We start from the raw sequence: 15,679 nt of genomic DNA on the forward strand, positions 1-15,679 counted from the left end.
AACTTCTCTAGGATCTTTTCAGTGAATAACTCATTCACAAATCAGACTGATTCAGTTCTCAAGTTACTTTATGATTCAGTTGCAGCAGTTACCAACCTGCTGAAGATCATGACACTGAGATGAAGACTCTTCATAAGACTTTGAATGTAGTGCGCATGAGTCATATGGGCTACTTAAATGGTACTCAATAATACTTTTATGGTGCTTTTTCAGGAAAAGGGTACAATATTCCTGAAATAATGTTTCTTTTTTTATTCACAGAAGAAATAATTTTGTAAATGATTGCTAGTTGTTCTAGGTGGTTTGCATATTCTGTAATTCCTTTTCTTTTTTTTCCATTTAGAAAGAGGAAGGAAAGGTCCAAGGTCAGCTCAACAACACAGACTCCAGCCAGTACATCAGAGACCTCAAGGATCAGATAGCAGATCTCAAACATGAGGTAATTTCAATGCGTTTATAAATATTTTTGCATATTGTTTCAAAATATTGTATGACTATGTACTTCATGTACCTTTAAGCAAAGTTTATCATAGTAGTCAAAGTCAACTAGGCGAGTGTGATGTTTTACCCACCCATTAGATGATGCTTTTCCTGCCTGATGTATGTTTTTGATCTTTACAATTTTTTTTGTGGTTAGCTTCTTATTTTTCACAAGCTTTATGAGCGCTTAGAACAGATTTGTTAGTTTATTTCACAGGGCTTTTTATGTGTTAACTACGCCCTGTGCATGGCCTCTTCCTGTACTTCAGTTTGCCCTGCACACGCCCCGTCGCACTGTAGCGCTACACCTATCCGCTCACAGGTGGTGTAACCACCCTGAAATCTGTTCTGTCGACCCCGTATTTTAATAAATCGACTGGACCTGTGACTCAAGATCAACCTAATCGAATTGACAGGTCATCATCAATTAGACAGACAAACGGTGAGGTACACACAGATTTTACAGTGACGCATGCTAGTGTACCGACTTAGCATTACCTTGGCTCTGCAGTCATTGGAGATGGCACACTGAAAGAATTCTAAACAAGTAGCAGTTAAATCTATTTTTATTTTTTTCTCCTTTATTCTCGTTCATGTGTTAAAGTGCACCTATTTTATTTTATTTTATTTTTTTTAATTTTTATAGCTGTTTGTGTACAAACGAGTGCACAAAGTCCTCTCCAGGGAGTTAATCTCTAGGCACTTTTAAGAAAGTAGTTCAAATATACCAAGAAAAAACAACAAAAACTTCTTGTGACAACTCTAGGTTGTATGTAGGTGGTGTCGTTTTTGTGGCTAATGTTTTGTTTTGGTTGTTGCCCACTTCTGGTTGTGGGAATCACTTCTAAACCATTAAACTTCTCTGTGTTAAATAGCTTGTTAAATGAGTAAGTATTATAAGTAGATGGCTTGGCGTCTTGAAGAATGTATGTTTAATCAACAATTAGTTATAATTGTTTTAAGGATAACTTAAAAAATAATCCATGGAAAACACTTGTCTGTCTGTCCTATATAGAGATGGTTTGGTTGTGGAATGATTCAAGGGCTCACAAGACCACTTGCAAAATAAAGTTTCCTTATTTTCGGAAGTAAATAAACATATTTCAAAAAGTAAATATAAATAACTATTATCAGATTTTTTTTAAAGACAACTGATAGGAGTGTTTTACAAAATTGTTAAATTATTCTCATCTATGCAAATATGACATCACTGTGTGGCGAGTCTGGCGACTGACTTCTGTGGTGGCGGCGGTCGATGTTCTCGTAGATGTTACTTTGAGTCAATAGCTTAAAAGTTTCAGAAACACTGCTATATAGAGCCTTTCATGTGTCTCTGGCTTATGGGAAATATGGATCATGCAAATATGTTAGTTAATTGGGCTAATTTACAGTAAGTGTTATTAGGCTCTGTGTTATTAAAGGACAAGTTCGGTATTTTACACTTAAAGCCCTGTTTTCAGATCGTTTCTGTTTTTTGGGCTGGAGTGTCTATTATTCAAGCTCTCACCGGAAGAATGTACGGGTGTGAGGCGTTTGGAAAAATGGGTCCACAGTTTTGGACACAGCATGTGTCCAAATTTCAATCTTAACCGTTCTATTTCATCAGAAACGATCTGAAAACAGGGCTTTAAGTGTAAAATACCAACCCGATCTCACGGGAAAACGTACAAATTCTACGAGGTGGCTAATTCGTACGAATTCATACGACCTCACTCGTACGAATTCGTACGATTTTTGCAAAATCGTAAATATTTTACGAATTGCCCAATTCGTATGAATTCATACGAATGACCTACCCCTGACCCCGCCCCTAAACCTACCCATCACGTGGGTTTAGACAAATCGTAAAAATTCGTACGAGTGAGGTCGTACGAATTCGTACGAATTAGCCATCTTTTTATCATTCGTACGAATTCGTACGAATTGGTCGTGAGATAACGTTGAAAATACCGAACTTGTCCTTTAAGTGTTATTAAGAATCTGGTCTAATAGCTTATTTTGCCGGTCAGTGATGTTTCTTATGTAGGTGGTATGGGTAGATATAGACTGTGTAATGTTTATTTGGAATTTGACATCACTTGCAGTTGTAAGCATTGTGTTGGGAAATGTGTTGACACAATATGTGCAGTGAGCATGACTTCAATGATGTTTCTTCCTTTGATGTATTTACGGAACAACCCAGTTTTAAACATCCCTAGTGTGATGTTTAAGAAAAAAAATTCTTTCTTTTTTTTCTTAGCTAGACATTATTTTACATGGTAAGGGAGCTAAATTGAATGTGGAGCGACAGAACAGTAAATGGAAAGCATTTAATTGATTTTACAGAGGGCAGGATGTAGTGTGATTTTTCTCCTCCTCCCTAATACTGACAACAAAAGGCTGGTGGTTTGCGGTCAAACAACTTTCTACTAAATCCATCTCAATCCCTATCTGCAGAGTGCAGCAAGACAGCTTTACCTCTTAAAACCTGCCAGGTTCCTCTTCGTACACAATCAAGCAGCAGCATGAATCCTGTCTGTAGCCACAAACCCTTACGAACAAGACTGATTTGGATGTTCGTGAACCATTTAATAATAGTCCAGTTAAATTAACGTTATTTTTTTTTGCTTCATGGAATGTTGTAAGTACAGTTCAATTTTTATGTTAATGTTTTTAAAAATGTATTCATTTATTCAAATATTTTGCCGATGCTTTCATCCAAAGTGAGTTACAAATGAGGAACATCACGAGCAATTTGTCAAGAGCCAACAATAATCAGCCCATAACGGCAAGTTTAGTAAAACCTCTCAGCTTTACACAATATATATCATTTATCTGCATAAGTTTACTAGAGATTTGTGGAATTAAGTTGTAAAGTTGGGCTTAAAAGATCAGCCACACTAAAGTCGGCTTAGTCATACTCATAACCTTAAAACAAAAGGACGGATGTCTGGTATCTGGTTGCTATTTAAATCACGTAGTTGCTAAACAGCGAGAGGTTTCCAATCAGCCGCATTTGCACCAAGCAAAACCATACTCAAGCTAATCTCTCAACATCACAGAGTCACACTTGTGGCCTCGCTTGCCTTTTTGACGCTGTCTTCCGGCTTGTTCTCTCTTTTTTTCTTTAGCCTCCACATCTCACACATCAGCCCTCTTCTATGTACACTGCATTCAAACCCCACATGAACACTGTGTTCTCATTTTAAAAACTCTTGGTTGTTTTGTACTTTGGGTAATATTAGTTGGAATGACTGTACATTGTGGAAGGGACATAAATCAGAATGTTACTGATTGTGGTTATACGGCAATACCCATGAATGCGTCTCTCTCCACATGTCTGTCTTTCTGAGGCAGAATGTTTCAGGTAAGAGTGTATGCATTTCTATCAACTGCGTGTTATACCACAGATCAAGTTTCTCAGTTCAAAACCACATTTCACACCAGGACTTTTATGTTATTGGCCTACGGTCGGCCATTTTTTTAGCATGGACTTTTATTTTAAATGAATGTACTTTGAAAGTTGTATTGTAATATATGATACATGGTTTAGCCTTCAAGTCCAGATGACCTCCTGACTTGTTACTTGTTTCTTAAAGGTATAGTTCACTCACAAATATTTTACTCACCCTCATGTTGTTCCAAAAAGCTATGCATTTCTTTCTTCTTTGGTACACAAAAAATGATATTTTGAAAAATTACTTTTTTTTTGGTCCATACAATAAAAGTCATTCTTCAAAATGTCTTTGAACATCATTAGGGTAGGTTAATAATAACATAATTTAAATTTTTGGGTGAACTATCCAACCTGATCTCACAGGAAAACATAACTATTTTACGAGATGCGAATTTGTATGAATTTGTACTATTTTTAGGAAAAAAAGTATGAAGGTCCGCCCTTAACCCCAACCCTAAACACAGCCATCACTGGGCCGTAAGCAGATCATATGAAAACATATGAAGGAGATTGTGCGAATTCATACGAATTAGCCATCAGTTTGCTAAAATGTAAACTAGTTCTGATTTGCCATGAGATTATGTTGTTGACTGACTGTAGTTAAAGTTGTTTGTGTAGAAAACTCATTTTGGCCCCATCATCCCACTATATGTGCTTGTTTAAATTGATGGTGCTGTCCAGAGATTGTGCATTGGTGTGTGTTTGGCAACTGTTACCTTTCCTATTATTATCTTTTTTTGTGAAGAAATGGTTTCCTGGTACTTATTTGCATGTTGTAAAATGAAATGTTAAAGTTTCAGTTGAGCTGATGTTCTCTTTCCTCTTCTCATAGATCCGATGCTTAAGAGGGCAGCAGGGATTACCCGACCAACCCAATTTTGATGGGATCCATATAGTCAATCACTATGGAGGTGACAATGAATCCTACCAGTCCTCTGATGAAGATGGAGTGAAGCTGTCACCCCAGCTGACCAGTCATCAGGTTAGAGGCCGGATCACACTACATCCAAACCTGGAGGACTCAGAAAGTGAGGGTGATGAGGAAGGAGATACCCTACGACTTACTGTGCCCTCAAATGGCAGCCATAAGACAACTACAGTATGATCGTATGGATTGGTGACACAAACTGCCATCAAAGGTCTGGGAAGGTAACATGGTCTGTAAGCTCATCCTACAGCATTGAGCATTGGACTCGAACTGGAGAACTTGAAAAGCCCTCATTCACCTGAAGGTCATGGTTTACATCTGCATTTGTTTTGTTTTTGCCAAAATGCGTCAGATGTTTGTCCTGGCACTACTTTTAATTTTAGCCACAATAAAGATGGCTAATGTGCCTTTTTAGGCTCGTTGAGACCCTTGTAATAAAAGTAATAATTTTGTGGCACGGGATTCCCAAACCTTAAAAGGGGGTGTTTCTAATACCCCACAATTTTTTTCACATTATGAGAAGCGACTTTGTATAGCGTAGTGTTTTATGCATTAAGATTTTGCATTGTCATAGCTTTTATTTTTTAAGTCATCTTTTTTAAGAAACCGTGAGAAACCAGTCAGTGCATAATTTTGAGGGATATAAAGGAATGGAACACTATCATCTTTATAAGGACATTTATATGTTCCATATTTATACAACGGTGTCATATCTAAAGTTATCAAGTCCTTTTTTCCCTGGCATGAATTATAAGATTGGGTCTTGAACACATTGTGAAATGTGGGTGAAGGAACCAGCATCTATGTAAATATGTACATGTTTTGTTTTTGTTTTTTTTGTTTTTTTTCATCTCCATTATTACTTGAAAATATGTATTCAGTGGATGTCATGTCTATATTGTAATGTATTGTACAGTTAAAGGACGTATTACTGAATTTGGGAGGTCTCTGGAGGCAACAACTCTTAATGGCACACTGCTGTCCAATAACTTTTATGTAGCTTTGATGTAGTCATTTCTCTTTCACAGGATGAGTTTTGATTTGTTTTTGTGCCTGGAAAGATTCTATGAAATTCTTGCTGATTTACAATATTTTCTACAAAATGTGGTATGCTGAGCATGTTATGAATCATGAATACCTGCAAACTGATGCAATTGGAGGCAGAGAGCGGTGTTTATCGGAACAATGTTCTCCTATCTCTGGCCTTACTCAAGCCAAGCACTCACGGCTATGAATACAAGTATACACACACTGTCCCTCCTTTTCTTTTTTACATACATATTCGTACCGACTAGCTTCTGAATCAGTTTGGATTTTTGCACAGATGACATGCATATGACTTCACGACAATGAAAAATACTACTAATCCCTGTCTATGGCAATATATTTAATTGAGCTTCACTCTACATTGTTGTTCTCCAATGAGTTTTTGTGTCCCAGTGGACTTTGGTAGTCATCTTCAAAGCAAAAGAATGAAGTCATTTCAGAGAGCAAGCCTTAAAACCTATCATGATGGATGTAAAGTTGGTACACTATTTGTCCACCTTGCCCACATACAAAATAAAGACTTTGCTAAACGAGCTTGCAAAGCACACAACACTAAAGTGATTTAAAGCAATTAAGAAAAACCGTTGTAATATAAACTAAAACCTTACAAAAGTTGAGTGTTTTACAGTGAATTCCTGTGGAATGTTCCTGTGGGCATGAAACGCTTTACAGACTGTTGACAATGCAAGATAAGTGTCTTGAAGATGATGGACGTGTTGATTCATATCACAATAAAAAGACCATTTGATAATAGCCTGTGACTGTCATGCTTTGTTCGCTATTTTCCATGCAGCAGCATGAAAAAGAGTCGATTATTCGAACGAAAATGTGTGGTAATCCAATTTATATATATATATATATATATATACACACACACATACATATATATATATATATATATATATATATTATTCACAACATTTAATACAATACTATTTTGTAAAAGAGTTTCTCTTGAAATCGAGAAGAAGAAAAAAAACTCGAACCAATATCTGGGCGTGTATTTTTTTCTTTTTTTTCTTGTATTGTAGCCTATTAGGATTTATTTAACTATGAATTATTTTATGGAACGCTGTTTTTCAAGACAAACATTGAGTGCACTGAAATAAACAGCTGTTGAAGGTACAGCCCACTTTACATTGGAATGCTATTGAGATGTGTCGCAAATAACGTTCTCCAGGAAGCTTTTGTTTGTGTGTGTGTGTGTGTGTAGATGCTCGTACGCTTAAAACCCATGAGAGGAGATTGGCTGTGCGCTCTTTGCCTTAAACGAAAACACATCAACTGTCCTGAAATCATCTTACAACGAATTGTGTTAGGCTATCGGGTAAGTAGGCTACTGCAATTCCTGTTGGGGAATGAGCTCTTGTTAAATTTAAAGTGACAGATAAAACATAATTCTAGAATCAGGGTTTCGCTAAGAGCAATCACAGTTCGCGCGTTTCCAGTTTCATACTGTACGTATTTAACATGAATAAAACTCGACTTGTCTCTGGAACGTTTTACCAGTAGCCTACAAATACAAATGTTTTAATTTGCAACGCTTGGTATTTCGTTGATGACATTCAACTGTGCAGGACGATAAAGATGATCAAATAGAAAAGCGTTATGAAGATTTTGGTAGCGTTATTTGGTTGCTCATAAAAATATTCTTTAGCCTATATCTTTGTAACTAAATAGTAGGCTCTGTATTTTAGAAGTACAATATTTAAAGCACATCCTTATATCAAAAAAAATAAAAATAAAAATAAATTAGAAAAATTTAGAAGAAAAAAAAGGAAGCAGCAATGGTCAGGATATTGCTTTTTTATCTTCGTTTGTTTATTTTGTTCTGAGAGTTAATTCATGTATCATGACGCAGGTCAATGGAACGACATAAAAGTAGGCTATTTTGTGCTGTTATTGAGCCTATATATTCCCCTCGTGTTCGGTATAGCTTGCCGTGTTTAGGTTGTCACTTTCGTTATGTGGTATAGCCTAAATATGATTGTTTCCTATGTTTCTCGTGATGGAGTAGGCTAGACAGTAAATGTGAGATAATGTCAGAACATCAGTCAAGATATTGGCAACAGCGTCCTTGCATTATCGGTATCCTATCTACCGGATAGGCCTACCCTGGGGTGGCATGTCTAATCGACGGAGGGCACATTGCGCTTTGATTTCCTGCGCTTCGCTGTTGGCAGTAGGCTATCAAACACACTCACTCTTCTGCGGATCCTGGACTGTGCGATTATAGGTAGCCTATCTGATGGGCGCGACAGATTTCATAAATCCATACAAACTGATCATAAAGTGAGCGAAAAATGTCCAAATAACAAGTTGAAGCAGTAAAGATAACGCTTAGCCCCACATCAATTTGCAATAGCGCTCTAGGTAGTGAAGTGAAGCGATTCATCTGCGCGGCTGTCACGAGTCAAAGGCAGGTGAGACGGAGACTGATTGGCTGGTGTATGGGCTCCCACTGATTGTCTGCCGCACGAGCTGAATGCGTGTCCCTGTTGTGTCCACGACAGATCACCAGCGTCCACTCTGAACAAGGACGCTCTGTTCACTGAGCAGCCACGAAACTCGAGATCACCGTGACCCCGCTGGCGTGTGGACAGCTTTATTTCATGTCTAGCCTACTAAAACCAAGTTTTACTTGATCACCTCGATAAAGTCCGGTTAATGAACCTATAGCTAGTCAATTATCAATTCAACAGCAGCGTTTTTAAGATTTAAAAACACGCATTCTAATTTCGGACATTAACTTTAGGGGTGTATTCTGGTTGATTGGGACACTTTTGCCATTGAGATGATTTGAATTAATAAGACTTAATACATAAATAAAACTTAATTTTGAAAATTAGCCTATTGAATTAAGAATTAAAAATTTAATCCAAAAAATAAATGATTTTGATTGTGTTATTGAGTTTTATTTTTCATTCGGCAGTTATTGGCCTTGCGCAATAAGGTCACGACAATTCAATGTTTTTATTAGAAATATAATTATTTGATAGGCTATATTTATCTTAGGCTATAGTTTTACAAATGACTGTTTTAAAAATCCAATTGTTTTCTTTAAAAAAAATCATGATAACGGACTTCAAAGGCCTATTTTGGACAATTGTAGCAAAACATAAGATACAGTGATTAAGAGAGGATATATTTGGCTTTGAAGAGTTTAATAATGATGACGTTTAGATTGTCATAGTGTTTAGTTTATTGAATTGTATCTGAGGGAGTGTTTTTGGCGCATTACCCGAAACTTGAAGAAAAAAAAAAAATATATACAGAATAAAATAATAAATATTTAATACATTTCAAATGAAATATTTTATCTAGACCTAGCCTACTTTTGTGTGCATATTTGCTAATAGCCTACAGCAAACAAAAATAAATACATAGTTTGCACGATTTTTGTTGATGTGTTAAGAAAAAAAGCTAATAACAATATAGGCTAGACCGATACATTTTTAACATTTTATATATGTCTATATGAAGGACCCAAATGCCCCCCTTGTGCATGATCCATATGTGAACGCAAAACAAATTAAATAAGCAGTCCCTATTTATCAAAAAACTGTGTTTTAGAAGAATATATATATATTTTTGGTTTTAACAGCAAGTCCTTAAAACAAAAACCTGCGCAAATCGTTAGCTGCAGAAGGCATGCACAGGCTGGGTTGCCGTCTCCTCGTTTCCTCTCCCCCTGCAGCTAGGGATTGAGTAACACATTGATAAAACAGTGTATCACTTATCCTGATAGCCACGGTTCCCCCCGGACCTGTCTGTCCTCTCATAGAGGGGCGGACCAATCACAGGCCTAAGGCTGGGTAGTTGTCCCTTTAAAGCACCTGTCTTCATAACACCTGGCAGACGAGAGAATTGCTTTACGCATGCTCCCACTCTGCATCCTCTATACAGACGCGCTGCTCTTCAACCAAATGGTCTTCAAATCTTTTCAGAGATAAAAAGCCACCGCATCTGTGGATCTGACAGATTGCCTGATCTTCACTAATGACCGAGGACATCGAAGGAAGGAACTAGAGGAGACACAATGCCTAGGTCTTTCTTGGTGAAGAGCAAAAAAGCACACAGCTACCACCAGCCACGATCTTTGGAGGATGACTACAAAAGACTTGATTCTATTTTAGCTCGCATATGCGCAGGTATGTCAAAATTACATTTAAAATGGAGAAATGAAGAACAAATGGAGAATGCATTGCAATTTTCAAACAGAAAATGTATATTTATGCAAAAGAAAAAAAAAGTCTAGTCTTGTCTAGTTACCTTTCTTGTATTCTTGTACGTTTCATTTATTCCTACATAAACATAATGAAATCATTGTTGAAAGAAAGTGATGGTAAATTACTGAGCGTAGCGTATGGCTACATTTGTGTGGGGGAAAACTCTGGATTCTAGATTTTCGTTGTAGCCTACCCATAGTTGTGAGATTCAGATTCAATAGCTTACAGCTGTGGTTTTGACGGGGAAAAAATCATTACAGAAAGCAAAACTTCAGACGACTCCGAGTGCTGTACGGATGCTCTGACAGGCGACACGACTGATGTTTGTTCTCCGGACTCTCACCTGGTGGATCGAGCTGATATTTCCTCCAAGTCTCCTCTCAGCTCTGGGGGAAGCGTGTGCGACCGCTCGTCAGATTACGAAGACTTTTGGCGACCTCCATCACCATCAGCATCACCGGGTACGGGTGTACTTTATTGGAGATATCTAAATATTTAAAGCCCATCAAATTGCATCTATAGTGTGAATGCATGTTTTTTATTTTTTTATTTATTATTATTTATTATTTATAATTTTAAAATGGCTTTCGTTCATTTCGAATTATTATCGGACAGAATTTGAATAAAACAATGTTTATCAAATATATATCACAAAAAAGTTTGTTTTGTTTTAAAAGTATACCATATAAGCTATTTGACCTCATCAAATTTTGGCACAAAACGTAGGCTACGTAACAAATAGCCTACCCAGATAACACAAAGGCCTACGTCTCTAAGATGTCTTATAGAGCGCTTAATCTGGAAAACATCTAAAAGACATTTTAGATAAAGTAGTTTTACATAGGCTACATTCTAAATCACACTAAACATCTTAAAGATATTTTCTAAATGTCTATTTAACATCTGACAGGAAACGTCTTTGAGACATCCTATTGCAGATGAGCAAGCAATCTTGCTGATAGCTGTCAATGCAGATAGCAATAGTCACTTTATAACTCTACAACGAATAACAGCATATTTAAAACACGGAAATCATTAGACTAATTGATCGTTTTTCTCTTTTAACAGAGTCAGCCAAATCTTTTTCACCCTCCGTTGAGGAAACACAGCCATTCGCCGTCCCTTTCAGGCCTTACGCGTGGAGCAGGTACTCTGGATGTGAAATCAGACAGCTGGTACATACTCTAAATCATCACTCTCACGAGCGGCCAACTCCTCCAGTCTATTACAATGAGCGCGTGCATGTCGAGCCCTCTCTTTTCACTGAACGAGGATCTGGCGCAGGCATTTACGGCTCCACTGCCACCCTATTCGAGCGCGCCACTGCCTCTGGATTTTATGACGACAGCAGTATACTGGGAAAAGGAACTGAGATAAAGTCCAGCTCCGATGCGATGTGTAGTCGTCTCCTGCTAAATGGCGCATACAAATGCATCAAATGCAGCAAGGTAATGTTTACAAGCGCAAATTAGCTTGACTGTTTTTAGAAATCACGATTAGACATTATTTATTAAAGATGGTCCTCTATGCTCCACAGGTGTTTTCCACGCCACATGGCTTGGAAGTTCACGTCCGGAGGTCGCATAGTGGAACAAGACCCTTTGCTTGCGACATCTGTGGGAAAACGTTCGGACACGCGGTCAGTCTGGAACAACACAAAGCTGTCCACTCACAGGTGCTCGCAACATGTTCATATTTAGGAATGAAAATCGTAGCACAAATGTTTAATTTGCGTAACTGAAATCGATTGAATTTGAACAAACACGCCTTTTATCCCACAGGAGAGAAGTTTTGATTGTAAAATCTGTGGGAAAAGTTTTAAAAGATCCTCCACTCTATCCACTCATCTCCTTATACACTCCGATACACGACCCTACCCATGCCAGTTCTGCGGGAAGAGATTTCACCAGAAATCAGATATGAAGAAACACACATTCATCCACACAGGTAAACGAAATAAAGGTGTAGCCTATGGAAATGTATCTAGAACTTTATCAATAAAAACAGAACTTTGGATGAAAACGTTGACGTGTGGATTTTCTCTTCTAGGGGAAAAACCACACAAATGTCAGGTGTGTGGGAAAGCTTTCAGTCAGAGCTCCAATCTGATAACGCACAGTCGAAAACACACTGGATTCAAACCGTTCGGATGTGACCTCTGCGGCAAAGGATTCCAGCGCAAGGTCGATTTAAGAAGACACAAGGAAACACAACATGGACTGAAGTGAGGAAACATTGGTTCACGAGTCAAGGACTTTACCAAACACTATTGGAAAACCCGTCGGGACTTTAACAAGCTTTTTAATATAACAAGCTACAAATGTTCATTCATAAAACATTAAATCAGTGTTTAAGAGTTGGCGACTAATAGCGTTTACATTAGTTGTAGAGCTGTTTATGCTTTGTGAGATTTGCCTACGAGTCAGCAGCAGGCCAGCAGGTCTGACAGCTTTCATGGTGATATTATAACAGGGTATCACAGGGTATCTTCATTCAAATCAATAGTCCGCTGCAGAAACATGTCAGCCATCGTGTCTGAACCCAAAATATTTTCACCAAAATAATCAGGGACGAAATATAACCGCCGCGAGAAAGGACACTGTATCACCCAAAATATCAGCTGAAGGAGAGAAAAATCACCGCATCTCAAAAGAATGTCACTTTGTTTTCAACGCTGCAAATGGGATGCTGGCAAAACAAGCACTACAATAGACTGCGAGATTTCATCAATACAAGGATTGTTTGTGTATTATAACCCAACTTAAATTATTTGGCTTCTCGAACCATTACAGTCATCATTTCTTCTTTTCTATTACGTTCGTTTTCTTAAGCGTAAATAAAATAGCCTTACTTAATATACCTTGTCAGATAAATTAAATTGACAAATACCCTATTTGTTTGATATAATTTACACTATTTATTGAAATAAAGAATATTACGAAGAGATATTTCTATAGCGTGTATTTTTGTGTGTGTGTGTAATAAACAAAGTTGTTGTTTCATACTGATTTTGGCTACCGCGCGCATATATATATCGGATAACTTGAGCTAAGCATAGGGCATTTCATTTTTATGATTGTAAATTAAAGCATTTCGTTACGTTTTAAATAAAAATAGCCCATAGGCCTATTTATTCGCAACAGAGCTGTGGGAAATTCCACTTTGTCGTGTTTCGCGATCAGTGCATTCGCATTATCTTATATGTTCAAGATAAGAATTATTGAAACACCATTAAATAGCATAAGTTAATGGGAATCAAGAATTATTCGATATTAGAAAAGAAAGGGACGAGAAAAATAAAGACACCTGATCAATTATTTATAAATCTCAGTATTTACTAGAAAGTGTCACAAAATAACATAGGCTAGCCTACACTGAAAAAACACTGAAAAAAGGGAAAGCTATTGAACATTTATGTTTGAAGAGAACATAATTAGCCTATTGTGTACAGTTTAAATGAAATTCAACACAGTCATCAAAGTGATATGATCATGTTGCAAATAATTGTTCTATTTGATTCAGGCCTGTTTTTTTTATACTGCTCTTCAGTTTACTTGATTAAAATGAGCGAATGCAGCACAATTCTTTTGAATTTTGTCTCAATTTAATTCATTGTACACTGACACTCCCTCTATATTTACTTAATTCAGCTGTGTTGGGACTAGTGAATAAAACTGCAAAAATTAGGATCTATTAAAAACTGTAGGCTATATTTATAGGCCTATTATTATTAGTTATATTTAAATATTAAATTCATGCTCATTGTTAATAAAAAAAATGACACGAAAATATTTTTCATCTAAAACTTGGAGTAACATTTTTACATCTGTCCATTTGGTTTCAGACTCTGTTGTTAATTTTCCCACTGATTTATTCCTCAGTCTGAGAAACATGCCGCATTTAAAAGCACTTTGATTCGTATTTATTTTTAATACGTAACAATATTTATAATTGCATCAAATCATTAATTATATGGCACAGTAGCCTAATTAACTATTAGTCCTCCTCAGAAAGTGTACCTGACCAAAATCTTCATACTTCTTATATCATATTTTTTATTTGTGTGTGTGTGCAAATGCTAAGCAAGGTGCAGATATCATCAAATCAAACGGCTTGATGCCTCGTCTTATCTGACCATGAACATTATTATTCCCTTTTATTTACACTCTAAACACAGTTGGATCTCCGCTGTTAACTAAACTAAGTGTAAATAAAGGGAGTTTATTCAGCAGAAACAGTTCACTCATGCCCACGGAATATGGCGGGTCAGTGCTTTCTGCTGCCCTGCAGTCTAAAATGGCCCCGGGATATAACGTCAGCTTATCTAGGGATCTGGCACATCAAGGTTAATAATATACGTTTTAAAATATGTTACGCAACCGCGCTGCATTAGCCAGGAAAAAAAACTTGATTTCTCATTTTCCAAAAGTACCCTCAACATTTTTCGAAATGCCATTTTAGATGTGTCACAACTTAGAAGCACAAGTTTTGGTATAGTGCGAAGATACAATCAAAGATTGAAATCACTGACTTTTTATAGCTCAAATCTTGCTGCATTCAGGCCCGCGAAAATACTGAATATTTTAAAACCCCGAAGATTTGACTGAGAGGAACAGGAAAATGCATATTTATTCTAGAGAAAAGAGAGATAAGCACACGGCTGTGGGATTTACATGTCCTGCTGCTGTGAGGGAAAATCGAACATGCCTTGAATTAGGATAATATTTAGAAAATAATATTTGGAATGAAACCAAATATTCCATCATTTCACATGCAGAATTCGTCATTTCCCTTCACAATTTTTTTTTTTTTTAAATTATAGCCTACTTTTAATAATAACTTTGTATCTTTTGTCAAATCAAGTAATTAATGTGGTTCAGATAACATAATATTTTGAGTTTCTATTCATTAAACCAATCTCCTCTGTTTGACACGAAAAAGGTTTTTTCCTCTGTACAGATGAGAACGTTATCAAAATGATTCCCGGTCACGAAGATCTGCTGAAACGACTAAAAACTCTATTATCACTGCAAAGCTGTTGAGAAAAAAAAAATGGTAAAAAGCCTGACGACTTTTAGTAGCCTAACTAAAATTTTTCATTTCAATGAACTCAAAATTTTAAGGCAACCAGGTAGCCTAACTTACTTTAAGTTAAACCAACAATAATTTTTTATTACAGTGGTCTGAATTAGAGTAGACAGAGTGGCAGTGTGGGTGTTGTCCAGAGTGCTGCAGGGATTGCAATGCCTTTACGCAGGTCAGTATCCACCACAGTTTCAATCCTCTGCAGTTCACTCAGAGGGAAAGTGCAAGCTTGGACCATTAGGCCAGGCCAGATTTCAGTGAGGTTTTTAAGACCGTTGCCCCACAGCCTCCAGGCATATCAAATATGAATAGAAGAAGTCCTGGAAAGAGCCCAATCAATTTCAGTGGGCGAGTAATCAGAGCACTTCATTCTCTGGTTTACACACACACACACACACACACACACACACACACACACACACACACACACACACACACACTCACACTCACACTCACACTCACACTCTCACACAC

General features: G+C 37.1%; 2 protein-coding genes across 8 annotated transcripts in view; both read left to right on the forward strand.

Annotated features, from left to right (window-relative positions):
* Positions 1-6,642, forward strand: part of evi5b (ecotropic viral integration site 5b) — a gene marked incomplete at its 5' end in the record, with an annotated part of 54,720 nt that extends 48,078 nt beyond the window's left edge. For 5 of the 6 annotated variants that reach the window (XM_084129024.1, XM_084129025.1, XM_084129026.1 and 2 more), the window contains 2 exons: positions 344-439; positions 4,749-6,642. In XM_084129024.1, coding sequence (XP_083985150.1) covers positions 344-439; positions 4,749-5,021 — 369 coding nt within the window. In that variant the 3' untranslated portion in view covers positions 5,022-6,642. Of the gene's footprint in view, positions 1-343; positions 440-2,916; positions 3,827-4,748 lie in introns of those variants that run through there. The other variant, XM_084129027.1, reaches the window with a different exon arrangement.
* Positions 6,643-7,078: 436 nt separating this feature from the next.
* gfi1ab (growth factor independent 1A transcription repressor b) lies at positions 7,079-13,704 on the forward strand. Of its 2 annotated transcripts, XM_084129030.1 has the most exons (7): positions 7,079-7,218; positions 9,839-10,042; positions 10,381-10,581; positions 11,189-11,568; positions 11,658-11,795; positions 11,902-12,067; positions 12,170-13,704. In XM_084129030.1, the coding sequence occupies exons 2-7, from the start codon at positions 9,931-9,933 to the stop codon at positions 12,346-12,348; spliced, it is 1,176 nt and encodes a 391-aa protein (XP_083985156.1). In that variant the 5' UTR covers positions 7,079-7,218; positions 9,839-9,930; the 3' UTR covers positions 12,349-13,704. The 2 variants fall into 2 exon arrangements, with proteins under 2 accessions (XP_083985156.1, XP_083985157.1); XM_084129031.1 differs by lacking the exon at positions 7,079-7,218 and having other exon boundaries at positions 9,748-10,042.
* Positions 13,705-15,679: the final 1,975 nt, after the last annotated feature.

The sequence above is a fragment of the Abramis brama genome, assembly GCF_963993115.1.
Source record: "Abramis brama genome assembly, chromosome: 11".
Classification (NCBI taxonomy): domain Eukaryota; kingdom Metazoa; phylum Chordata; class Actinopteri; order Cypriniformes; family Leuciscidae; genus Abramis; species Abramis brama.

Bases quoted from the DNA above. Each gene is read 5' to 3' on its own strand.
- gfi1ab (XM_084129030.1), top strand. From the start codon at position 9,931: ATGCCTAGGTCTTTCTTGGTGAAGAGCAAAAAAGCACACAGCTACCAC. The intron at 11,569-11,657 runs GTAATGTTTACA...TATGCTCCACAG, and splicing joins AATGCATCAAATGCAGCAAG to GTGTTTTCCACGCCACATGG. The intron at 11,796-11,901 runs GTGCTCGCAACA...TTTATCCCACAG, and splicing joins ACAAAGCTGTCCACTCACAG to GAGAGAAGTTTTGATTGTAA.